Below are 26,924 nucleotides of genomic sequence, written 5' to 3' on the forward strand. Positions count from 1 at the left end.
ATAAATCTGAATTCTTAGTCTTGAATGTTTGCAAAAATTTTGGGTTGATTTTCAAGTCCCAAAAAAATATGCTCAAAGTATCCAAATCATAATATCCGAGAACTGAACGCAATTAAACATCAGTACAAGTTAAAAGGCATAATCGATGCCTCTATTTAAAATCTGAACAAACGAAGTCCCCTTTGCATATTTGCACATGAAATGTGGAGAAACCTAGTAACATCTACGAACTCAATGGGCGTACTTTTTATGGGGTGGCGTAACTAATCTTCTGCCACTGTGCATTCATTGCAAATGCCTAGGTTTATAATTGATGCATCCACATTATTTATTGGATCATTTGAGATTCAATTTTCAGTGTAGGTATTTTCTCATTTTGGGTTGATGTAATGGATAGTGTATCCAAGTAATTAATCTAATCTCTGTTATATTTTAAAATTTTAATAGGATTAATATTTGCTTTCCTAGTTTGTGGTTTAAAGGAAACATGAGCAATTTGAGATTGCAATATCTCATTTATATATAGATAAGAGGTGCAGACCAGAGTTAAGTAGGAATTCAGAATCATTATTTGCATTTTTATTTCAATTATTTATTGTTCTCAATTAACCTACTATTTATCATTTTTTCTATATAAAGTTAGATAATTGTAGTTTTAGTAGTATAACTTGATAGTTTTTTCATAAATCAAGCATCCTATTTGCATCAGTTGATATCAAAGCAAGACCTCGATCTTGAACACGATGTTACAAAATTTGCAAAGCAACTAGAAAGAAGCCCAAAAAACATATATGAGTTTCCTTGAAACCTCTGCGTAGTCCCCGTTGACCCATCCCCATCTTCTCTCTCGCTACTTGTTGCTGGATGGATGGGGAGGAAAATCACTAACATCAGCCTCTGCTCCACCATCCAACATATGTTTTGTCGCTGCCATGGCGGCGTACCCTGCACCACCACTAGCGCCAACACTGCCTACCGATGGAAGTGAGTGAGGAAAAGGGAAATGCCATTGTCATCCCCCCCTTCCTCTTTCGTTATATTTGAGCCCTGTTGGGTCATGGAAGTGTCTTTGGAGTTTAGCCTATATTCTTGGAGTGGATTCATTTAGGGTTGTTTTGCACCAACTACCAAGGAGCAATAGGGTCCAAATGTTCTCTCTATTTGAATCGTCCATAAAATGGTTCTGGTTATCATCGATTTCTCTAAATCAATGCTTAGTAGATCCACACTTGTTGAAGATTGTATCACTTTTATGATTCTTAGAAGTTAGAGTGAGTTTAAAGGAAGCACAAGTGAGATTCATACTTGAGGACAAGTTTTCTCAAACCTAGGAAGAATGATGTTGGAGCAGAGCGACACATATCCGTGTTCACATGTTTCATTGGATCATTTGATATCCATTTTTTTCAATTTAGATACTTTTTTTATTATTTTGGGTTATGTAATGGATATTGAATCCTTGTAATTGATCCCTAGCTTGTTTTAACAAATTAGTAGGAATAAGATTTGCTTTCCTAGTTAGATGTTTATCAGATATAAGTTGGAACTTATAATTGTTATTTCCATCTTTTATTTCAATTATCTCATGTTTTTAGTTAACTCCTTGTTATTTACGAACTTTTGGAGATAAAGTTAGATAATTATAGTTTGGGTAACGGTAACTTGATAGCTTTTTCATAAATGGGGCAACCTATCTGCAACTATAACATAGGCCCATATCTATGGGTAGAATTCTTGATGGTTCAAGTTTAATTTGGTTGTTCCCTTTGACCCAAATTGAGGCCTAATTTGGTCTTGGCTTTATCTTTTAGGCGAAATTGACCCTACATCTGCATAATTTATTTAGCTGAAAACATGTTGGATCCTGCAATAATGTCATATAAGCTTATAAACCGTAATGCTGCTATGTTTGATAGACATGACTATAAACCGTAACTTGACACGAGAAGCGAGTATGTAATTTTTTTTTTGAAAAATAAGACCTCATGTCATTGAGTAAAAATACTGCTTTGATATCCTAATATATAAATGCATATTGGTATTAAGATATTTCTAAAACTATAAAACGACAAAATATTATTCGGACTCGTGTCCTATTGTGTCAATAGAGACGGTGCCAAAATGACACGTCCATGTGGCATGGGATCTCTAGCTCAAGAAGGTGATTATGTTGGGGTAGCTAAATATTTTTGTTTGCTCAATTCATGGACCCAAATGGATTATCCATCTTTGTTGGGCTGGGTTCTAGCGATGTAAATGGTTAGGATTCGGATTGGATGTGTTCAATACTATATCCGACTAATTGGATGTTGGCTAAACGGATCCGGATTCAGATGGTGAAAAACTCATATAGATCCATATTTTTACATGTAAACAGATTCGGATATGCATCAAATTCGGATATTTTTTAGATTTGGCAGCAAAAGATCAAAACCATATGTGCGTTGAATTATAACCGGATACGGTTCTGGCTTACCAAATGCAACTAAACAAAATCAAATTTGGTCGGATTTATTCATTGGCATCCTGGGTTCAGCCAAATATTTAGGCTCCATGACTGTTTTAGCTAACTATTTTAGCTTGGTCTTCAAAAAGTAGGTTTGTCCAAACTCTCCACAAATCCATGTTGACATATGCAACAATTGGAGACACTGGCCTACCCGGAGGGAATCGGTTCGGCTTCTACTATGATTTTCACTCTTCCTAAAGCCAGAGGTGACCTACTAAAATGGGGATATGGCCTGAAAATTCCCAGCTGCGCGCCATTGGCAACGATGGCTGCTAGTTCAGGACAATGTTCGCACCTTAGCTCCCTCAGAGAAACGCAGACAACTCATGGGTGCCTTCTGAAATCAGGATTAAAGGAGCCCACTGCTCTGTGGAACAACCTTCTCAAGGGCTACTCGGACTCCGGGCATACGCAAGCAGCACGCCAACTGTTCGACGAAATTCCCCAGAGAGATGCGTTCTCGTGGAACATAATCACCACCGCCTCAGCTCGAGGCGGAAGGATCGAGAGCGCTCGCCGGCTGTTTGATGAAAACCCCACAAGGTGTGCGGTCTCCTGGAACTGCATGATGTCTGCCTACAATTCCAACGGTTGCTACATTGACGTTCTCAAGTTGTTTGTTTGCATGCATCGAGAATGTTTTCTTAGGAGTAGATTCAGCTTTGCCACGGTTCTGAATGCTTGTGCAAAATTACCTGCCCGAGAGTTCAGCAGGCAGGTTCATGCAGATGTTATCCGAATTGGGTTGGCTTCCAATCACGTTGTTGGTAGTGCACTGATCAGAGTTTACTCTGCATATAACACGCTTGGAGATGCATGCCAGGCATTTCAAGAGGTCAACTACAGAGATGGAGTTCTATGGACGTCTATCATATCAGCTCATGCTCAGAACGAGGATGGAACCGGTGCACTTCATCTCTTCCAAATGATGGAAAGGGAAGGCAAGAATCCAAGCCAGCTCACCTATGCCAGCATTGTCGATTCATGTGCTTCATTAGCTGCATTGAAGCAAGGAACCCAAACACATGCAAGGATACTGAAATCGGGACATGAACAGAATCCAGTAATTGCCACCGCTCTCATCGATTTGTATTCAAGATGTGGTTGTTGGTGCAAAGCTTCTCAGATCTTTGATACGATTCTAGAACCAGACATAATCATGTGGAATGCGGTGATTTGGGGGGCTGCCCTTACTGGGCAGAGCACAACAGCTATTCACTTATTCACAAGAATGTCAAAGACTAATTTGACTCCAAACCACAGTACCTTATCTAGCGTTCTTCTAGCATGCAACTATGGAGGCTTGATGGACGAAGGTTCATATTTCTACAAGCACATGACCAAGGACTACGGCTTGGAGCCACGGCCAGATCATTGTGCTAGCATGATCAGTCTTTTAGGTCGATACGGACAGCTTGAAGAAGCAGCAAGTCTGATGCAGAGTACACCATTTGAGCCCAACTCGGCAATGTGGGGTGCACTCTTGGGTTCTTGCACTATCCATGGCAATCTAAAGTGGGGTAAAAAGGCAGCTGAATCTCTATTCCTAATGGAGCCACTGAATTCTACTCCCTACGTTCAGCTGGCAAACATCTATGCTTCAGCCGGTATGTGGGCAGAAGCAGCTAAAACTAGGAAAGAAATGAAAAGCAAGGGAGTAAGGAAAGTACAAGGGTGCAGCTGGATTGATGTAAAAACTGAGGCAGTCTTGTTCACCGCAGGAGACAGATCCCATGTCAAATCCCCGCAGATATATGATAAATTGAAGATGCTTAGAGAGGAAATGAAGTCTATCGGTTACGTGCCAGACAAAAGTCTAGTTTTCCAGGACATCGATGATGGAGAGAAAGAGGAGAGTCTTGCTCAACATAGCGAAAAGCTAGCTCTAGCATTCGGGATACTTGAATTGCCCAATGCTGTGCCTCTGCGAATTGTGAATAACCAAAGGATGTGTGTTGATTGTCATACTGCCTTCAAATTCATTTCAAAGATAACAGGTAGAAAGATAACTGTAAGAGATGCAATTAGGTTCCACAATTTCCAAAACGGATTATGCTCATGTAGGAATTTTTGGTGAATAAATTTCAATGCGGCAATTTCTTATTCAAATCGGAATGACTGAAAGAAAATAAAATTACAAATTTATAAGACGGGCAACTAAGAAAAATAATGCCTTTTCCAACAAAGTCCAACAAGTGAACCATAATTCCCGGTTCTCCTTAAATGCTACAAATCGTCATATTACCTCATAAAGCATAAAACTACAAGTACCCATACTTTGGTTTAAACAAAAAAGGAACGACAACTGAGAAAAAAAGTCTAAAAACTCAAGCCTCTCAAAACATCAGTAAAAAAATGGCTGATTTGGGAAGTAAAATGAACCGATAGTTGTGCCGCTACTGATGACAACAGAACATGATACCTTGAGCAAAGGTGACGAAAATTATCTCCAAAATAAGAAGCTCCCATCACAAATTCATGACGGAAGATTGATGATCACATACATAAACAGTAGATCTAACCACCTTTCTGCTTGAGTGTGATCTTGTCACCTAGGCTTAGAGCTATGCCCTGTGTCTTGCTTCTGATCCTAATATACCCAGTCAGCTTACCATCTGCCTGCTTCTCAATGCTTACGTTCACCAGAGCATCCTCGCCAAAGACGCTCTTTGCATAGAGATTAGCTGCTAGGTATCCACAATCACCCTCTTGTGCACAACTAAAATAAGCAATCAAATCACAGCACATGATCATCAAGACTTTTCTTTAGCTAAAGAAAGAACAATTCAGAAGATGCATCTGCTCAAAAGTAGCACTATCAGCACATGTCAATGCATGCATGAAACCCAAAATTAATGACCAAGAAGATTCTATTTCCTTCCAAATAATTTTCGAATACAGAAGTCCTGGAGTCAATAAAGCTGCTTATAGTCTACATCTATTCACTAACCATCACATATGAGAGCATCCAAAAAGGGCATTATTATTCCAACATAGAACGGGCAAGATTCCTTTTGGATGATCAGTGTCTAATTAGCAAAACTTAAAAGTGCAGGGCCATAGGGCCAACTATCCAGACTGTAATGCCAAAAGACAGGGTTTAACAAACCTAAGAACTGTCAAATCTGATCTGCCAAAACCAACCATACCTAACACACGAGTTACAATTAGACAGGTTGGGTGGGGGATCATGCCAGGGGGGGGGGGGGACAAGAAGACCCATTACTGAGCAGTTTCTGACTATAGTCCAGGAATTCCACCTGTGCTGGTCCTCCTTAACCAAGCTTAATTATAAATAGGAAAAAATGATACAAAAATGGGCAAACAAGCCAGAGGAAAAAAAAAGCATTTTGTAAGTCTCGATTAGAGAAAGCAGAATAACTTCTTTATAACCTTGTCCAACGAGCAATCAAATGGATTATGCATGATTTATAACGGATAATTAAATAACATGCTACTTTTCTCAGTATACAAAAAATTTAGTAATTCCTTCATTCCTCTAAAATTAGGATATCGCTCAAAGAAATGAACTTACGGAGGTGTGAGGCATTTCATGTTTGTAGACTTAACAATGTGATCAAGGAACTCTTTCTCATCCTGAATTACAGTGTTCACAGCCACCTGTTATCAGTACAAGAGAATTTACCAACAATCAAAACATGAGGAATGACAAGGCACAAACTTTCAGCTGCATCAACCACTTAAGTGATTGTTACAACTTTGCACATGACCAACTCCCAAGATTTAAATTACCACAAAAAGAAATAACAAGTTTAGAGAAATAATCACTCCAAAAGTAGAACATGAGAATTATACCTTGTTTTCCCATTCAAATTCCGCCCACATTGTTCTGAATGCCACATCAGCACAGGTAGCAGGAGATATGTAGTCCATGATATCAATGTGGATGTCATTAAGGACGATGACAGAGCGATCAAGCACATTTGTTGTCTCATAAACAATATTTCCAAATATAACACCAGTTTCAGTGGAAGAGACCTTTATGTTAGCACGAATCTGTTTGCTTGACGCAGGAGCCAAGGTGTAATTTTGAGGGCGTTCCACAAGTTTAAGATCCCCCATCGTTGCCAGCTCCAAGCAAAGATTCTGCAGTGTTTCTTTGGTCCGATTTATAATTGTGACATCAAGAACAATGTCATACTGATGTACAGTTACATAAGCTTCTGCATATACAGGGTCACTGAATCCAGTGAGTTGAAGAATGCGATTAAGTTTATTTATATCATCTCCATCCTTGGTGAATTCTCCTGTGGCCCTCTTGAGGTCATCTTGCACTTCATCTTCCAATTCAAGCTGGCTCATGCCCTGTAAAAGGAAACAAGAAATTATACTCTGTGAGAAGACTCAATAATGTTATCACGAAAAAAAAATGCTCATCAAAGGCAATTTATCGATATCAACGGCTTAAACGTCTCATTGTGCTTCAAATAGACACAGCATGAGATTAACCTTATAATTATTAATTACTCATTAATTTTAAAGATTAAAAAAACTATATAGAAAGCCTAAAGCTTTAGGAAAGAACAAATTCTCTGTTATCTATGGTAGTCTTTACCATCTGTATGCATAAATATTTTTTGAGAACAAAACCTTTAAACATATTTTAGTTTTCCAAAAAATCCAAGGGAATTTGATGAAAATTTTTAAATTCCCTGTCATAAAATAGCACAAAGAACAGGATCCATTGAATTCAGTGAATACTGGATTGGGAGTCACAAGAACTTTCAAACCATCCTTTTTTATTTCTTCACAAGCGATGATGTTGGGAGGTGCTTTGGCACTCCCATCAATGTGCCCAACAATCGAAGAACCTTGATATAGGGATTAAGAACACCCTTCCAAGTGAAAAAGTTGCTGTCATTTAACTTAATTGCTGTCACACCGATACTCCATTTTGACTCCCATTCCCCAAGCATACTAATTACACTGAAAACTAAAAATGGCCGTATCCCCATAACTTCAGCCGTATCCATGTGACATAGCTTAATTGGGACTTTTGGGAAGATAATTTGAGTAGGATTGGGTGAAATAGGGCTAGGATTAATGTTTTGAGAGTTCATGAAGTTAGAATTGGGGCTAGAATTCACATTAGGGTACAAATTAAGATTGATTGTTGTTGAGCCAATTGGATTCATGGAAGCAACTTGGGGGTTTTGACCATCCATAGGTATAATTAGGGCTTAAAGAAACTTTAGGATAAAACTAAAGACAAGAGGATTGAAAAAAGGAAAAGGAACAAGAGAATTACGGGAAGATTTGAAAAGGAGATTAAAGAGAAAAGGCAGCAAAAATTATAGGGAGGAAGACGGCGTCATCGACTGACATCAGCTGGGGTGCTGTGACATCGGTGTTAAAATATGTTGTATAGATCATATATAAATTTCACATTGTAATAGGGATCAGCCTGAGCTGTCCATTTCTTTCTTTTCTTTTAATTGTTTTCCTTTTTTTATTTCTGTTTTGTTTATAGCTGTTGGGACAGCCCAACTAACTGTTGGGCTGCTCCCAACAGTCATATTATCGTTGGGGGGCTATTCCAACAGCTAGTTGGGCTGCCCCCACTCTCCATCTTGCTTGCTTATAAATAGGGGTTTTCCCCCTTGTATTCCTTAATGCTTTTACAAGCATTTTATGTGAAGTAATACACAATAAATTTTTTAATGTTGTGTTCTCTTATAAGTTGTGATTGTGTATCTCTTTTATGTTTGTGCACTTGTGTAGCCCTTTGTTGGCATTGTGATTGTGCACATCTTTGTTTCATTACACGGTATCAGAGCCTACGGCTCTTGTATTTAAAAAGCATCTTGATCGTGATCTTTGTGTGCTGGTGATCATCTTCTATTATTTCCTACAAGTTCAACGAAAACAACTACTTGATATGGGTTACCGCAATAGAAGACCACATCAAAGGTAAAAAGCTATGGGGTCTTGTTAGTGGAACCACTAATGAGCCTTAACTAAAGTTAACAAGAAGAAAATGAGACCAAATCAAAGTTTTTCCGAAGAAGAAAAGGAAAAAGCTATACAAAAATATCAAGAAAAAATGGAGGATTGGGAGGCTAATAATACTCAAATACTCTCATAGTTCAAAAGTGCTACTAATATCATCAAATTCAAAAAGACATGTGATCCATGGGTATTCCTAAAGAGTGTATTCATTAAAAAGGACATGACTCGCTTATATTATCGCCAAGATAAGGTACATAGTACCAAGAAAGGAGATAAAAATGTAAGATATTTTGTCTCTTATCTCTTATTTGGGATGAATTGGCTATACTAGAACCTAAGTGAGAAGGTTCGACAATTGAAATGAGGCAAAAACAAGTGAAAAGAGAGAATATTTTCTCTTTCTTATCTGGTCTTAGGCCGAAATTCGAGCAAGTCCGATCATCTTTACTTCATAGAACTTATGATCCTTCTATAAGTGATGCTCTTGCCCAAGTGTGTTAAGAGGAATGCACAAGTCTAGTGATGAGGTTTTGTATCAAGACCCAGAAACTATGTAAAAACCTATAAACCTCCTCACTTTGAGAAAAAAATACAATGGAGGAGGATACAATGAAAAAGAATACAAGGTTACTGGACCTTATTGTAAAGAACCGGATCACATAAGGCCAGAGTGTCCCAAACTCAAAAAGGTGATCGCAGTAAGTGAAGAACTTCCAAAACGTGAAGAAACAAGAAAAGAAGGCAACTTCAATAATTTGACGATTGCCCAAATTGCGGAGGCCGTTTCACAAATCCTAAAAGTCACTCCCTCTACATCCGGTGTTACCGTGTCTTCCTCCTCTCCTTTGAGTAAGTCCTCTCGGATCTTGGATTCAAAAGCCTCTTTTCATGTGACATATAATGAATCCTTATTAACTAATTGCACTAATCAGATTTTTCATGTGTTACAACCGCCAATAAAACTTCTTTAAATGTAAAATGTATAGAAAATTTAAACAAAATTTCAAGTGATTCAAAAAATTTTACTGTTCCAAATATTAAAATTATTCCAAAACTTGATTTAAACCTTTTCTCGGTTTCTCAAATTTGCGATTATGGGTGCAAAGTGTTTTTCTCATCTAAAGGTTGTTGGGTGCAGGATCTCCAGTCAGGGAAGCTGATTGGACAAGGACATAAAAGATGAGACCTTTATTATATGAATTTTTTGTCTTTCTAAAGAATCTTGTTGTAACCATGCTTAAGAAGTTGATTTAGATCTTTTGCATAGACGTCTAGAACACCCAATTATATTCAAACTATCTCTCTTTCTATTTTTAAAAAAATTTTGTAAGAAAAAAGATTATCTATGTAATGATTTATGTTAAAATGTAAAATATATATAATAATAATATTCATATTATTATTATTATATATATATATTAATGTAATTTTAATTTTAATTTTAATTTTATTTTTCTATATTTTTTGCTATTTTTTTTTAATTTTTGAATGTCTAGTTCTAATAGAACTAGACTTACATTATTAGTTAAGTTTCACTTGAAACTTAACTAATAATGTAATTGTTGGACTAGTCCATCGGTTACATTTATAACCGTTGGACTAGTCCAACCGCTACAAAGGAGAGCTCTCCTCTCCCACTTGTATACAAAGGGGTGCATCCCCTCTTGTATTTTCAATTTCAATGCTTCTTAAGCATTTGGTGTTTTCATATCAATAAAGAATATTTTATTTCTTCTTTTGTTTCCCACTATACCCTTTTTAAGGGTTATGCTTTAGTGTCTTTTTAGACACCTTCTCGTGTGGATCTAAGTTCGTGTTTGGAAGATCCTCATTTTATTTCATGGTATCAGAGCAAGGTTCATCATACATCGTGAAGTTTTTTTTGCCTCATTTTCCGTGCCAAGCTTGCAAAGGTGTTTTATCACTTTGGTTGGGGTTTTTAAAGCCTCTTTTAAATGAAGAAGAGAAAAAAAAGGCATGTTGCATCAAAATATCGTGTTTGCTTTCTCTTACTCTCTCTTTCTTTATTTCTTTATTCTTCTTGTTTTATCACCTGATTCACCTTTGTAAAAGATGGTTGATCAAGATAAAATCACCATCATACCCATGAAGCTAAACGACACAAATTATGTAATGTGGGCTTCAATAATGAAGCACCACATATGGGGAAAAGGGTTGTGGGGCATAGTAGATGGTTCCGATTTGGAACCTAAACTTGTTCTCACCAAAATAGAAGGTGATAAAAAAGTTCCCTTGACCGAAGGGAAAAAAAGCAAAGCCTTAGCCAACTATGAAAAGAGTTGGAAAGAATGGAGAATAGGGCATGCTAAAATTATGTCATGGCTAATCAATAGCGTTGACATAAAGAAATGTTCTAGTCTTGCCAAGTTTGAGCATGCCGATAAGGCGTGAGATTATCTCAAAAATATGTATTCCCTAAAAGATATTGCACATGTGTGCAATCTTCAAGAAAGGGTTAGATCTATGACCCAAGGTGACAAAACTATACGAAAATACTATAATGAATTATTTGAACTTTGGGGTGAATTGGCTATTCTAGAGCCAAAATGGCATTGTCCAGAAGATATTGAGCTCCGACAAAAATAACTTGATATGGAGCATTTTTATCAATTTGTAAACGGTTTAAGACCGGAATTCAAGTCAACGAAATCGGCTCTTCTTCATCGAGAACAAGTTCCCTCTATTGTCGACACTATAGAGGAATTAACTATGAAGGAAAACAGAATCAAGAAATATACTCCAAAGGTTGAAGATGATTATGTTCTTGCTGTATTCAGACCAGAGAATCATGTACGATCATATAGACTACCCCATTTTAACCGTCAAGGAGTTGATTATGACAAACAAAAAAGTTATCTGCCATCATTGTCGTGAACCGGGACACTACAGGCCTCAGTGTCCTAAGCTTAAGGAGTTCAGAGAAAAGAGAGTTGTGATTGTTGGATCGAAGCCCAAAGATCAAGATGCACCAGTCTCTATGGCCAAACTAATGGAGATTCTCCAACCTCTCATCAAAGGAGCTTCCTCCTCATCAGAAGCTTCGACTGGAGCAGTTGCTTCATCTTTTTCCGTTTCAGGTAACTTCCCTTGGCTTCTTGACTCTGGTGCTTCATTCCATATGACCCCAAATGATAAAAGTTTATCCGAATGTGTTAAAAATAAAACAAGTGTGTTAAAAGTTTTTACAGCTGATGAAACTTCTCTTAAAATAGAAGGAATAGGAATTTTTTTAAAAATCCATAAAACTGAGAAATTTTTTGTTCCAGAAGTAAGATTTATTCTCAAACTAAATTTAAATTTATTATCAGTTTCTCAAATATCCGACCAGAGTTGTAATGTTTCCTTCTCTTCTCATGGTTGCTGGGTACATGATCGCCAGTGGGGAAGGCCATAGAGAATGACTCTATTACATGATTTTTTTTGGAAATGCCAAAGAAAGCTTTTTGTTATAACATTCAGAAAAATGAGTTGGAGTTGTGGCACAAAAGACTCGGTCATCCTTATATAGCCAAAATCCAACATTTTCCAAACTAGGAAAATTTTATAATTCTAAAACGTTTACATGTAAAGATTGTATTCTTGGCAAAATGAAAAGATTATCATTTCATAATAGAACTTTTGTCTCTTTACGACCACTTGAATTAGTTCACTCGGATGTTTGGGGTCCTGCACCAATAATTTCTAAAGAAGGATTTGCTTATTATGTTATCTTTGTCGATGATTATTCCAGACATACATGGATTTACTTTCTAAAATATAAGTCTGAAGTATTTTCATACTTTCTAACATTTTATAATATGATTAAAAACAAGTTTCAAAATAAAATTTTCATCTTTCGCACAGATTCAGGGGGAGAATTCTGGTCCGCAGATTTTAAAAATTACCTTAACTTGCATGGCATCACACATCAAAGGTATTGTCCATATATACCCCAAAAAAATGGGCTAACAGAACGAAAACATCGTCATATTATGGAAACCACTAGGACTCTATTAATAGCAAATCAAGTCCCAAAAGATTTTTGGGCAGAAGCTGCCTTGACTGCCACCTATCTGATTAATCGAATGCCTTCTTCTTTGCATAATATAACACCAATCGAAAAACTTGTGAACCTTTCTCCAGATTACTCTAAACTGAGAGTATTTGGATGCAAATGTTTCATATTTACGGATAAAAATGATAAACTTTCTCCCCGTGCGATTCCTTGTGCCTTTTTAGGATATGCTGAAAATAAAAAAGGATATAGGTGTTTTGACTTCAAAAATAATAAGCTATATATATCAAGAAATGTTTCTTTTCTAGAAAAAGAGAGCTTCTTTAATTTTGAAAAACCAAAGGAAGTCACAGCGTACTCCTTTTTGTTAGATCTAACATCAAAATCTGATGAATATAATCATGACTATAACTTTGATAATGATCAAGGTATTATTGACCTTGATTACAATGTTGACAATGAAGAAGTTCATAGAGATATTAGTATACAATATGAAAAGAGGCGGAAGCACCAATAGAGCAAAAAGTCACTCTTTAAGAGTGACTACTAGAGCCAAGAACACAAACATCAAATGTGCACACACAAAACTCTCAAATATAGAAAATGACTTAAAGTCATAAGTTGGATTTATTGAAGAAAGGAAGAGAAGGGTGTAAAAACCCATGCTTACAAGAGGGGAACACCTCCTCTATTTATAGAGGAGGAAGGCACTAAGAAGGGACCACAAGGGGGCTCCCTTGTAGTCGTTGGGAGCCCCCAACGGTCAGAAATCTGACCGTTGGGGCCCCAACGACTACAAGCGTGGGGCCCCTTGTGGTTCAAACAAAAAGTAAAAAAGAAAAAAGAAAAAGGTAAAAAGGAAAAAGAAAAAAGAAAAAGTAAAAAAATAAAAAGTACATTTTGCAGTTTTACAAGAATACCCCTATCGGGTATTTCACTAAAAAGAATATGTATATATATACATATATGTATATATATACTTATATATATACGAATGTATATATATAAGTATATGTATATATATATATATTTTAACACGCCCCCTCAAACTTTACGGGGAGAAGACCGAAAGTTTGCTAAGGAGAAACATAAATCGTGGAGTTGGGAGTGCTTTGGTAAAGAAGTCAGCTAGTTGATACTCTGAAGTAACATATGGCAATAAGATAGTCCCTCTGAGGTATTCGTCTCGAACATAATGGCAATCCATTTCGATATGCTTTGTCCGCTCATGAAAAGTGTGATTGCTGGCAATGTATATCGCACTTTTGTTATCACAGCAGAGCTTGGTAGGAGTGGAAATGAGGACGCCCATGTCAGCAAGGAGACTTCTGAGCCATACGATTTTCATAGTTGTCATCGCCATAGCCAGATATTCAGCTTCAGTAGATGATAAGGAGACCTTCTGTTGCTTCTTGCATCTCCACGAGATGAGAGATTCACCTAAAAAAATACAAAGACCCGTAATTGAGATACGATCATTGGGATTTCCTCCTCAGTCAGCATCAGTAAAAGCAGTCAATTCAAGAGATGAGGAAGAGGATAAGAAGAGTTCCTTGGAGATGGTATTTTTGATATATCGCACAATTCTCATTACGGCCGCCATATGAACCGTGGTAGGTGCGTGCTGAAACTGGCTCGCTGCATGAACCGCATGAGCTATGTCAGGACGAGTGATGGATAGATAGGTGAGGGATCCAATTAATTGACGGTAGGGAGTTGGATCTTCAAGAAGAACACCATCTTCAAGTCTTAGTTTCGCATTGAAAACTTCGGGAGTCTCAACTTTCTTTTCATCAGATATTCTTGATTTGGTACAAATTTCTGCAGCTAACTTCATTTGAGATAAGATGTATCCTCGTGCGGAATAAGCCACTTCAATTCCTAAAAAATATCTCAAATAACCAAGGTCAGACATATCAAAAGTATCTTTTAGCATAGACTTAACATTATTTACTCCCTTTTTGTCATTCCCAGTGATGATCATATCATCAACATACAGCAAAAGCATAATAATGGAGTCACCTGTCCTTTTAACAAAAATAGCAGTCAGTATAGCAAGAAGAAAAACCTAAATTGATTAATACATTACTAAACCTGTCATACCAAGCTTTAGGAGCTTGCTTAAGTCCATATAAAGCCTTTTTTAATTTTAAAACTTTTCCATTTAAATTCATACTTGGAGGTGGTTCCATATAAACTTCTTCATTTAAATTGTCATTCAAGAAGGCATTTTTAACATCAAGTTGAAAGATAGGTCATTTTTTAACAGAAGTTATAGCAATAAGGGCTCGAACACTAGTCATTCGAGCAACTGGGGCAAAAGTTTCATCATAGTCTACCCCATACTCTTGGGCATATCCTTTGGCTACCAACCTAGCCTTATATATTTCTAATGAACCATCACTCTTAGTTTTTACTTTAAACACCCATCTACATCCAATGGGTTTCTTGCCATTGGGAGGATCAATGATTTCCCAAGTTTGCGCCCTTTTAAGGGCATTAAGTTCAAGTTCCATAGCTTCATTCCAATGAGCATATTGTTTAACATCATTGTAATGAGATGGTTCGTGAAAGGTGTGAAGAGCAAGTAGACATGCTCGATAATTAGGAGAAAAAGAGTCATAAGAAACAAATCTATTTGGTATCTTGGGAATGCGATTTGATCTTCTTTGAGAGGTTTCTTCTATCGACTCACTTTGAGAAAATATTTCAAGAGCACACGGAGAATTTCTTTCATTCCTTCTAGAGTAGACTTGTATTTGTCTTGAAGCATTTTCTTCTAAGTTTTGATCATTATTTGGATGTTCAACAAGATCATCATTAAGAGATTCACTAGGATCAACATGATCATCTATGATGTTTTGTTGAGGTAACAAGTCAAATAAAAAGGAATAGTCAATATTTTCATTTGGTTGATGCGAAAAACCATTTTCTTCTTCGAGGAATGTGACATCTTTTGAGATATAAAGTTTATTCTTAAGAATGTCAAAACATCGATATCCTTTTTGTTTTTCGCCATATCCCAAGAAAATACATTCAATAGCCCTAGGGGAAAGTTTATCATTTTTGCGAGTTAAAACAAAGCATTTACATCCAAAAAATTTTAATCTTTTATAATCGGAAGACATATTGTAAAGTTTTTCAAATGGAGAAAGATTTTTCAAAGAGGATGAAGGGATTCTATTGATGAGATATGTTGAGGTTAGAACCGCTTCGGCCCAAAAGGATTTTGGGATATTTTTTGAAATCAATAATGTTCTTATAGTTTCTATTATGTGCCTATGCTTTCTTTCCGCAAAACCATTTTGTTGCGAAGTGTTGGGACAATAACGTTGATGACAAATTCCATTTTCTTTTAAGTAACTTTTAACTCCGCCTGTGTAGTTATACACTGCCGGTCCCAAGCCCGGATAAAGGAGGAGGGTTGCGGTAGGCCTGTGACAGCCAGCATAAAAACTTTGTCATATCCTATGAAAATGAACCAATATGAGTATTTCGTTGGGGCGTTCCCTACTGAGCGACGCGTTGTACTCTTTAGGCCCGGAGGCAGTGATAAATGTGCAAGGGTTGCTAGGTCGTCGCCCAGAAGCGACGCGTCACACCGGCGCCCGGGTGTGGTGTCAAATAGGCAAGGGTTCCCTCACTTTGTTGGACGGGTGGGGGTAAAGAAGTTAGTCCAAGACCATAAAATTAGGTTAGCCACTTGGAACATAGGGTCTTTAACTGGTAAGTTGGTAGAGTTAGTAGATGTTATGTGTAGGAGAAAGATTGATATTTTATGTCTTCAAGAGACCAAATGGGTAGGTGAGAAAGCTAAAGTGATAGAACCTTGGGGATATAAGATTTGGTATACAGGAATAAATAGGAATAGGAATGGAGTAGGGATTGTTATGAGTCGTCAGTTTATAGATAATGTAGTTGAGGTCCGTAGGAAGGGTGATAGAATTTTACTTATTAAATTAGTATTAGGTACGGATATTATTAATATTATTAGTGTTTATGCACCTCAAGTAGGTTTAGATGATTCCATTAAGCATCAATTTTGGGAAGATTTAGATGGAGTAGTACAAGAGACATCTTATGGAGAAAAGCTTTTCATCGGCGGTGACCTTAATGGACATGTAGGCATTAGTAGGGATGGATTTGAGAATATCCATGGAGGCTATGGTATAGGAGAAAGAAATGAAAGTGGAGAAAGGATTTTAGATTTTTGTTTGTCCTATGATATGATCTTAGCAAACACTTGGTTTAGGAAGAGGGAGTCTCACCTAGTAACATTTAAAAGTGGGGTTAATACGAGTCAGATAGATTTTTTCCTACTTAGAAAGAGAGATAGGGGTTGTTGCATCGATTGTAAGGTTATACAAGGAGAAAGTGTAGCTACACAACATAGAGTCTTAATTTTAGATCTTAGAATTAGACAATGCCGCAAAAGGGATAGACATAGGATAGATCCTAGAATTAAGTGGTGGGCACTGAAAGGAGCTAAACAAGGAATGTTTGTAGAGCAGGTAGTTAAGGAAGTTGATTGGTGTCTCGAGGAGGATTCAGAATCAATGTGGAATAAGATAGCGGGTGGTATGAGAAAAGTAGCTAAGGAGGTATTGGGTGAGTCTAAAGGCGGTGCACCACTAGGTAAGGATACATCATGGTGGAACGAGGATGTCAAATTAGCTATTAAGGTTAAAAGAGAGTGTTATAGAAATCTAAGTAAGAGTCGTGATAATGAGAATTTGGAGAAGTATATGATAGCAAAGAAGGAAGCTAAAAAAGTTGTTCGAAACGCGAGGGCTAAGGTATATAAGGAGGTTTATGACAAGTTGGATACCAAAGAAGGCGAGAAGGATATTTATAGGCTTGCAAAGATGAGAGATAGGAAATCGAAGGATTTGGGTATGGTTAGATGTATCAAAGATGAAACGCAAAGGGTTTTAGTCAAAGATGAGGAGATTAAGGAGAGATGGAAAGATTATTTTGATAAGCTATTTAATGATAGTCATGCTCAAGATCTTGGAGACTTCTCCATTCCTTTTCATGAGATAAATCGTAACTTCATGCGCAAGATTCAAAAGAAAGAAATTGCAGAGGCTTTGAAGAAAATGAAATCAAGAAGGGCAGTTGGCCCAGATGGTATACCTATCGAGGCTTGGAAATGCTTGGGAGAGAAAGGTTTAGAATGGTTGACAAATCTTTTTAACTTGATTTGGCGAACAAATAAGATGCCTAATGAGTGGAGGAAGAGTACTTTGGTGCCTTTATATAAGAATAAGGGTGATATACAAGATTGCACAAACTATCGTGGTATAAAACTCATGAGTCATACTATGAAACTTTGGGAGAGGGTGATTGAGTCTAGGTTGAGGAAGGTTGTCATGATATCGGAGAATCAATTTGGTTTTATGCCTGGAAGATCAACTATGGAAGCTATACATCTTCTTAGACAACTTATTGAAAGATATAGAGAGAGGAACAAAGATTTGCATATGGTTTTTATTGATTTAGAGAAGGCATACGATAGAGTACCTAGGGACGTTCTCTGGTGGACAATGATGAAGAAAGGTGTTTCTCTCAAGTACATTAGTATAATTAAAGATATGTATGAAGGAGTAGTAACCAATGTCCGCACTTGTGGAGGGGTGACAACCAATTTCCCGATAACGGTTGGGTTACATCAAGGATCTGCTTTAAGCCCTTTCCTATTTGCAATAGTGATGGATGAGCTTACGAGATCAATTCAAGAAAATGTACCGTGGTGTATGTTGTTTGCTGATGATATTGTTTTGATTGATGAGTCTAGAGCTGGGGTTAATGCTAAGTTAGAATTATGGAGACAGACATTGGAAGCTAGAGGTTTTAAGTTGAGTAAGAGTAAGACTGAATATATGGAATGTCGGTTTAGTAAGCAACGAAGTAGTGATGGGAGTGTAGTGAAGCTTGGTGAGCAAGATATACCGGTGAATGATTATTTCAAATATTTGGGATCCATCATTCAAAAGTATGGAGAAATTGATGGAGATGTAAATCATAGGATAAAGGTTGGGTGGATGAAATGGAAAAGTGCTACTGGAGTGCTGTGCGATCGTAGAATGCCATTGCGGTTGAAGGGAAAGTTTTATAGGACGACTATTAGACCCGCTTTACTATATGGTACGGAATGTTGGGCTGCCAAGAGACATCATATTCAAAAAATGAGTGTAGCTGAGATGCGGATGCTTAGATGGATGTGTGGAAATACAATAAAAGATAAGATTCGGAACGAAGAGATACGTAAGAAGGTAGGTGTTGCACCCATTGAAAATAAGATGCGAGAGAATCGTTTACGGTGGTTTGGACATATTCGGCGAAGGCCTAATGATGCTCCAGTTAGAAGGTTGGAGAAATGGGAAAATATATTAGTTAAAAGAGGTCGGGGTAGGCCTAGGAAGACTTGGATGGAGATGATAGGAAAGGATATGAATGCTATGAACCTCACCGAGGACATGGCGTTGGATAGAAATGATTGGAGGAAAAGGATTCATGTGGAAGACCCAAAATGAATTTCTTTTTTGGTTCATATCGCTGACCCCAATTGTTTTGGGATGAAGGCGTAGTAGTTGTTGTTGTTGTTGTTGTAACTTTGAAAATCATTAGACATATATTTACCTCCCGAATCGGACCTAAGAATAGATAGATTTTCCAAAAATTGATTTTTAACCATTGCATGAAATTCTTTAAAGAAGAAGAAGACTTCGGATTTGCGACTTAGAAAGTATATCCACGTAAATCTAGTGAAGTCATCAATAAAGACCACATAATACGAAAAACCTCCTTTAGACAAAATTGGGGAGGGTCCCCACACATCGGAATGAACAAGTTCAAATGGCCAAGTGGTAAAGTAACTTCTTTGAGGAAACGGAATAGCTTTAGATTTCCCAAAAATACAATCTTTACAAGTCATGTGATTGTCTTTACAAGTATTGTTCAAAAAAGGGAAAAGAGACATTTTTACAAAATTTGGATGACCAAGTCTCTCATGCCAAATTCCAATACTTTTGTCTTTAACAAGATTGCAAGATAACTTAGATGGAAGCGTCAAAAAGTCCATAAAATAGAGATCACCCCTTCTATGGCCTTGCCCAATCAGCTTCCCTGAATGGAGATCCTGCACGGTGCAATCTTTAGGTGAGAAAGACTTGACATCCATGATCGGTGATTTGAGAAACGGAAAAGAGATTTAAATTAATTTTTGGGACGACTCTTACTTTAGGAACAAAAAAGTTTTGAGATTTTTTGAAGTCAAGTGTTCCAATACTTTCAATTTTCAATGACGTTCCATCGGCCATTGAAACATAGGAGGACATGGGTTCGGAAAAAACATTTGAAAGAGATTTTTTATGAGATGTCATATGAAAAGAAGCACCAGAGTCTAGTATCCACATACCTGGAGGTGATGAAGAGTAGGCGATGGCGGCTCCGGATGTTGAAGGAGAAGACTTGAGAAGGTGTTGGAGAACTTCGGAGATATGATTAAGAGTTTCTTTGATATCTCCTTCTTTGGTACTTTCTTCCTTCTTTGGAGAACTTTCTCCAACCGCGGCAACCTTTCCTTTAAGCTTTGGACAAACCGGTCTAATATGCCCCGGTTCATTACAATAGTGACATATAATTCCCTTTCTAGGCCCATTACTATTTTTGTTAAAGTGGGGAGGTCTATATGCTTTAACATTCGATCCGGGCCTATTAACGGCCAAAACTTCATCACTCCTAATGCTCAAGCCAAGTCAAGTTTCTTCTTGACATATCTCGGCAAGGGCATCTTCAATAGGTAGGGCTTTGCTTATATGGAGAAGAGATGCCCTCACTTGTTCAAATTCCGGGCGAAGTCCATGAAGAAATTGAAAAAAAGTACTCATTTTCAATTTGTTCCCTTCTTAGTTAAATATCTTGTGGAGCAACCCATTTAGGTTCAAGAAGGACAAGCTCATCCCAAAGAGGAGTCAAAGAGCTAAAATAGTCCCGGACACTCATATCCATTTGTTTGGTGGAACAAATTTTTTCTTGACAAAAAAATTGCCGAGCAAGATCCTTTTGGGTATACATACCCTTAAGGAAAAACCAAGCCTCATTGGCCCTTCTAAATTTGGCAATATTGGCACAATTTTTAAGGTCTACATTGTTCATAAACCATGCCAAAATTTTGGCATGGTTACTTTCCCAATCCTCAATTTTGGATTGATGTTCATTAATGGCTTTGATGCGCTCATCGCCATCTAAAGCCTTTTCAACTTCATTTTCAATTTTGGTAAGAACAAGAGAGGGTTCGGGAGTAGTTCCCATAACAAAGCCCCAAAGTTTCTTACCTCTTAGATGATTTTCCATAGCGGAGGCCCACATGAGATAGTTGGACCCATTTAGCTTGAAAGAAAGCTCCACTTTAGAGTCACGTTCCATCGGCACCAAATATTCTTTCTTTCTTCAAAACTTTGAGAGGCACGCATTCCAAGATGACAAAGGAAAAGCCCAATCACCAACCGAGCTCTGATACCATGTAATGAAAAGAGGCGGAAGCACCAATAGAGCAAAAAGTCACTCTTTAAGAGTGACTACTAGAGCCAAGAACACAAACATCAAATGTGCACACACAAAACTCTCAAATATAGAAAATGACTTAAAGTCATAAGTTGGATTTATTGAAGAAAGGAAGAGAAGGGTGTAAAAACCCATGCTTACAAGAGGGGAACACCTCCTCTATTTATAGAGGAGGAGGGCACTAAGAAGGGACCACAAGGGGGCTCCCTTGTAGTCGTTGGGAGCCCCCAACAGTCAGAAATCTGACCGTTGGGGCCCCAACGACTACAAGAGTGGGGCCCCTTGTGGTTCAAACAAAAAGTAAAAAAGAAAAAAGAAAAAGGTAAAAAGGAAAAAGAAAAAAGAAAAAGTAAAAAAATAAAAAGTACATTTTGCAGTTTTACAAGAATACCCCTATCGGGTATTTCACTAAAAAGAATATGTATATATATACATATATGTATATATATACTTATATATATATATGAATGTATATATATAAGTATATGTATATATATATATATATATATTTTAACAATCTGTTCATATGGGAGCAGTTTTGTGTATCATCAGATACCTCTCTCTTTCGAGAGGGCTCTTTTTGTCTTCTACTTCCTCACTTGATTTAATTGCATACATTGATGCTAATTGGGAAGGTGATCCTAACAACCGACACTCAACCACGGGTTTTTTGTGTTGTTTTAGGTGAATCTTTGATATCGTGGAGATGCAAAAAACAACAGAAGGTCTCTCTCTCGTCCACAAAAGCCGAATATCGTGTCATGGCAACCAAGACCATGGAAGTAGTTTGGCTCAGACACCTGCTTGCTGATATGGGAGCAGAAGCAACACAAGCTTCACGTATGTGCTGCGACAACAAAAGTGTGATCTACATTGCAAGCAACAAAACATTTCATGAATGCACCAAGCACATTGAAATGGATTGTCACTGCGTCAGAGAGGAATATTTACATGGGACAATTGATCTGCCATATGTTACCTCAGAATATCAGTTAGCAGACTCCTTTACAAAGCCTCTCGCTACTCCCAGATTTCACTTCCTCTTAGACAAACTTTCGCTCATTTACCGTAAGTTTGAGGGAGAATGTTAAAATGTAAATATATATATATATATATATATATATATAATAATCATATTTTTATTTTTATTTTTATTTTTATTTTTATTTTTATTTTTATTTTTATTTTTATTTTTATTTTTTGCTATTTTCTTTTTCATTTTTGAAAGTCTAGTTCTAATAGAACTAGACTTACATTATTAGTTAAGTTCCACTTGGAACTTAACTAATAATGTAACTGTTGACTAGTCCAACGGTTACATTTATAACCGTTGGACTAGTCCAACGGCTACAAAGGAGAGCTCCTTAAGAGCTCTCCTCTCCCACTTGTATATAAAAGGGTGCATCCCCTCTTGTATTTTCAATTCCAATGCTTCTTAAGCATTTGGTGTTTTCATATCAATAAAGAATATTTTATTTCTTCTTTTGTTTCCCATTATACCCTTTTTAAGGGTTATGCTTTAGTGTCTTTTTAGACACCTCGTGCGGATCTAAGTTCATGTTTGGAAGATCCTCATTTCATTTCAGATTTATGCTTGAAAAAATGAAAATGTTACCTTTTGGACATAAAACTTCTTTATCTAATGAAATTTTTTATTTAGTGCATTCAAATGTATGGGGTCCTGCTCTCATTATGTCAAAAGGTGGATTCTCATATTATGTTACTTTTATAGATGATTTTAGTAGGACTCAAATCTGAAGTTTTTCATGTTTTAAAAGTTTTCACAATCTTGTAAGAAATCAATTTAAAACAAATATTAAAAACTTTCGCTCCAATTAGGGGGAGAATTTCTTCCAAACGAATTTAAAACTTATCTAGAAACCAATGGTATTTTGCATAAAAAATATTGTCCTATGACTCCTCAACAAAATGGTATTGTAGATGAAAAACATGTCATAATGTTGAGACTACTAGGATTTATTTCAAAAGGAGTTCCAAAAAGGTTTTCGACTAAAGTCGCTCTCACTGCAGTTTATTTAATAAATACAATGCCTTCTCAAATCTTAGAAAATAAGTATCCAATTGAAAAACTTTTTAAAATGATTCCCAATTTGAAAAGATTAAAGGTTTTTTAATGTAAATGTTTTGTACTTATTGAAAAATATGATAAACTCTCTCCCAAAACTATTGAATGTATTTTCTTTGGATATGACGATAACCAAAAAGGCTATCGATGTTATGATTTAATAAACAACAAACTTTATGTATCCAAACATGTCACGTTTCTTGAAAAGAAAAAAGAATTTGATCTTGAAAAATCTAAGATAGAATCCGAGTACGCCTTCTTGTTTGACTTATTGCCTAAGTAAAAAATTGAGAGCAATGATTGTAAAGATGATGACAGTGAAGTTAGTAATAATACCGAACTAAGGGATAAATCTAATGTTGGTGAAAAACCTACCCATGATCTTATGCATCATTCTATATGAAGTAAAGGGGAGCATCCATGTGCACTTCAAATAGAAGAACCTAGTCTTATACGATCCGAACGAATTCCTAAAATCTCAAGTAGGTTTGTTTCATATGAATTTTTTTCACCTATGTCACATGGGTGCGGGTGCGGGGGTGCGGCACCTTCAAAAACCTTGAGTGCGGGGGTGCGGCAATATATATATATATATATATATATATATATATATATATATATATATATATATATATATATATATAAGGAGGGTTCGAGGGTTCCCCCCGGCACGGGTCAAACGTACAGGGAGGAGGCACCCCTTCAATGCCACCTTGAAGAAGGTGGTGGTGAGCATCCAAGTCATGGGGCAGGTTGGCTCCGGTCAACCCAAAAGAGTTGGGCAAATCTGGCCTGTCATGTCCAGTTTAAGAAATCGGGTCAGGATCCACTTTAGGTACTAGGTCTGAGTCTGCTTCAAGTATTGGGTTTGGGCCCACTTCAGGTTCTGGGTCCGGATGAACTTCATAAAGAGGGTCTAGAACCGTTACACATTATGGGTCTGAATCAACAATAGTAATAGTGGGGCCGTGTGAAGATCCAACCAATCATGTGTGAGAGGCCATTTAAATGCCTTGAAACCGTTGGTGATAGGGAGAGCGCAATAAAGGGCAGTCTCACACGTTATCAAAAAAGAGAGCATTGATTGGCTCAACCTTGTTGCCAATAATATTGAGAGTATTCACATAATATTCAATAATGACTCCTCTATTTAAGGGGCTACTTTGCCTCTCATTGGTCAGAAAAGGAAGTTGAGAGGGCATGATAATCTCCTGGGTAGCTCCAGCCAATGGCACCACGTTGGGAATAGCGAATCGCCCAATCCAATGATGGTGGCCCCTCGTGAACCGCACCTCCTTGGCGAGGTCGAGTCTAGCTGAACCAGTGATCGACGGTGGCGTCCAACCAGTAAGGTAAAACGACAAAGAAGAGGATGAAGGTGAGGGCTCCATGGCAGTCACCGAGTCGAGGGCTCCATGTCGTCTCCTTACACGCTTCTACAAAGTTTCATAGGGCAATTTTTTTTTTTTAAATCCAAAAATTGGATCAAAATGACCTTGGGTGCGTTCACCGCACCGGGTGCCGCACCCGCGTCGCGCCGTGTCGACGCGGGTGCGGCACCTATCTGGCCGAATCCCTGTGACATAGTTTTTCACCAGTGCATGTCTTCTAGCTATTAATTCATATTACGAGTCATCCAACTATAAAGAAGCTAAAGGCATCAAAGAATGGGTAGAGGCTATGAACTTAGAATTAGATGTCGTTCATAAAGCCAAGACTTGGAAAATCTAAAATCTTCTCAAGGGCAAGAAGACAATAGGATGCAGATGGGTTTTTAAAATAAAAACAAAGAGTGATGGATCCCTAGAAAGATACAAAGCTAGGTTGATTGCAAAAGGCTATTCACAGAAATATGGTATAAATTATGAGGAGACCTTTACCCCAGTAGCTCGCATGACCACCGTAAGGACTTTAGTTGTCATAGCATCAGCTAGAAATTGGCCCATATTTCAATTAGATGTTAACAATGTCTTTCTAAATAAAAATTTGAATAAAGAAGTCTACATGGATCCTCCCCGGTCTAAATATTGAAACAGGTAAGGTTTTTCGCCTTCGTAAAGCTTTATATGAGCTTAAACAAGCTCCTAAAGCATGGTATGATCGGTTCAGTAGGATTATGTTAAATTTGGGATTTAAATCATGTTATATTGACAATGCTCTTTTTATAAGATCTACAGGTTCTGAATTTGTTAATTTTGTCCTATATGTTGATGAAATGATCATCACTAGAAGTGATAAGAAGGGAGTTGAAGAAATTAAAATTATGCTTAAAAAATCTTTTGATATAACTTACCTTGGTTTTTTAAGATACTTCTTAAGTATTAAAGTAGCTTATTCGCTAAGAGGATACATTTTGTCCCAAATCAAGTTTGCGGCCGATATTGTTACACGCTCGGGTATCACATATGAAAAATATGCTACTACTCCTGAAGTGATTAATGACAAAATGAGAGCTGAAGATGGAGTCTTATTGGATGATCCAACTCTTTATAGGCAGCTTAATGGATCATTGATGTACTTGTCTATTACTAGACCGGATATTGCACATGCAGTGCATACTGATGACTTCCATGCGCCCACTTCGGTTCACATGAATGTTGCGTTGAGAATTGTTCGATACATTAAAAACACTATATCTAAAAGGTTTTTCTTATCCTCTTCCTCATTTTAAATCCTATTGCATACACGAATTTTGACTGGGGAGGAGACGAGTTTTTGTGTAATTTTTAGGTGATTCTCTTGTATCCTGGAGGTGTAAGGTCTCAGTGCTACACAGAAACTAAGTATAAGGCAATGGCTACAACAACAACCAAGGTTGTGTGGTTGTGGTCTTTACTTGCAGATATGGGAGTTGATGTTTCAGAACCTTCAAAGTTATGATGTGATAACAAGAGTGCTAAATATATAGCCAACAACCATACATTTCATGAACGAATGAAGCACATAAAAACGGATTGTCACTACGTTTAGGAATAACACTTGAAGGGGACGATTGATTTACCATATGTTTCGTCTAAATTTCAGATTGCGGACTTTTTTTTGCCGAAGTTATTCCTCTACCTCGTTTTCTTTTTCTTCGTCACAAACTTTCAGTGATCTCATTGTAACTTTGAGAGGAGTGTTAAAATATGTTGTATAGATCATATATACATGTATGTGTGTATATACATTTCTGTTTATGTAAATTGAAATACCCATCAAGGGTATTTCAGTAATTTCACATTGTAATAGAGATCAGCCTATAAGTTGTCCCTTTCTTTCTTTTCTTTTCTTTTTTAATTGTTTTCCTTTCTTTATTTCTTTTTGTTTATACCTGTTGGGTTGCTCCCAACGGTCATAAATATGACCCCACTCTCCCTCTTGCTTGCTTATAAATAGGGGGTTTTACCCTTGTATTCCTTAATGCTTTTACAAGCATTTCATGTGAAGTAATACACATTAGATTTTTTATGTTGTGTTCTCTTATGAGTTGTGATTGCGTATCTCTTTTATGAGATTGTAATTAGTCCATTAGAGACCCTCTTGTGTTTGTGCACTTGTGGAGCCCTTTGTTGGCATTGTGATAGTGCACATCTTGTTTCATTACAATCGACACCTTAGGTGTGAATCACAATGTAAGAAAACAATAGATGGGTAGCAAGACGAGAGCAAGAAGAAGAGGGAAAATAGATGGCCTTTTAAGAGAAAAGAAGAGGGAGTAGGAGGAGATAGAGAAAGAAGAAAGACCACTAGGAATGAGAGGGAAATTACCTTGTATGATTGAGATAAGTTAAATA

At 37.2% G+C, this 26,924-nt stretch overlaps 1 protein-coding gene and 1 pseudogene across 1 annotated transcript in view; one reads left to right on the forward strand and one right to left on the reverse strand.

Moving 5' to 3' along the window:
* Nucleotides 1-2,774: 2,774 nt before the first annotated feature.
* Nucleotides 2,775-4,586, forward strand: LOC149842099 (pentatricopeptide repeat-containing protein At1g08070, chloroplastic pseudogene; annotated as a pseudogene).
* A 50-nt stretch (nt 4,587-4,636) lies between these two features.
* LOC149842100 (coatomer subunit beta-1-like) overlaps nt 4,637-26,924 on the reverse strand; it is a 30,549-nt gene continuing 8,261 nt past the window's right edge. The window contains exons 3-5 of the mRNA XM_089998898.1: nt 6,326-6,835; nt 6,045-6,130; nt 4,637-5,228 (exon numbers count right to left, since the gene is read on the reverse strand). Of these exons, the coding sequence (XP_089855024.1) occupies nt 5,027-5,228; nt 6,045-6,130; nt 6,326-6,835 (798 nt within the window). The 3' untranslated portion in view covers nt 4,637-5,026. The remainder of the gene's footprint in view (nt 5,229-6,044; nt 6,131-6,325; nt 6,836-26,924) is intronic.

This window comes from Nuphar pumila, chromosome 3 (genome assembly GCF_984573655.1).
Source record: "Nuphar pumila chromosome 3, dmNupPumi1.hap1.1, whole genome shotgun sequence".
In the NCBI taxonomy this organism is placed as follows: Eukaryota; Viridiplantae; Streptophyta; class Magnoliopsida; order Nymphaeales; family Nymphaeaceae; genus Nuphar; species Nuphar pumila.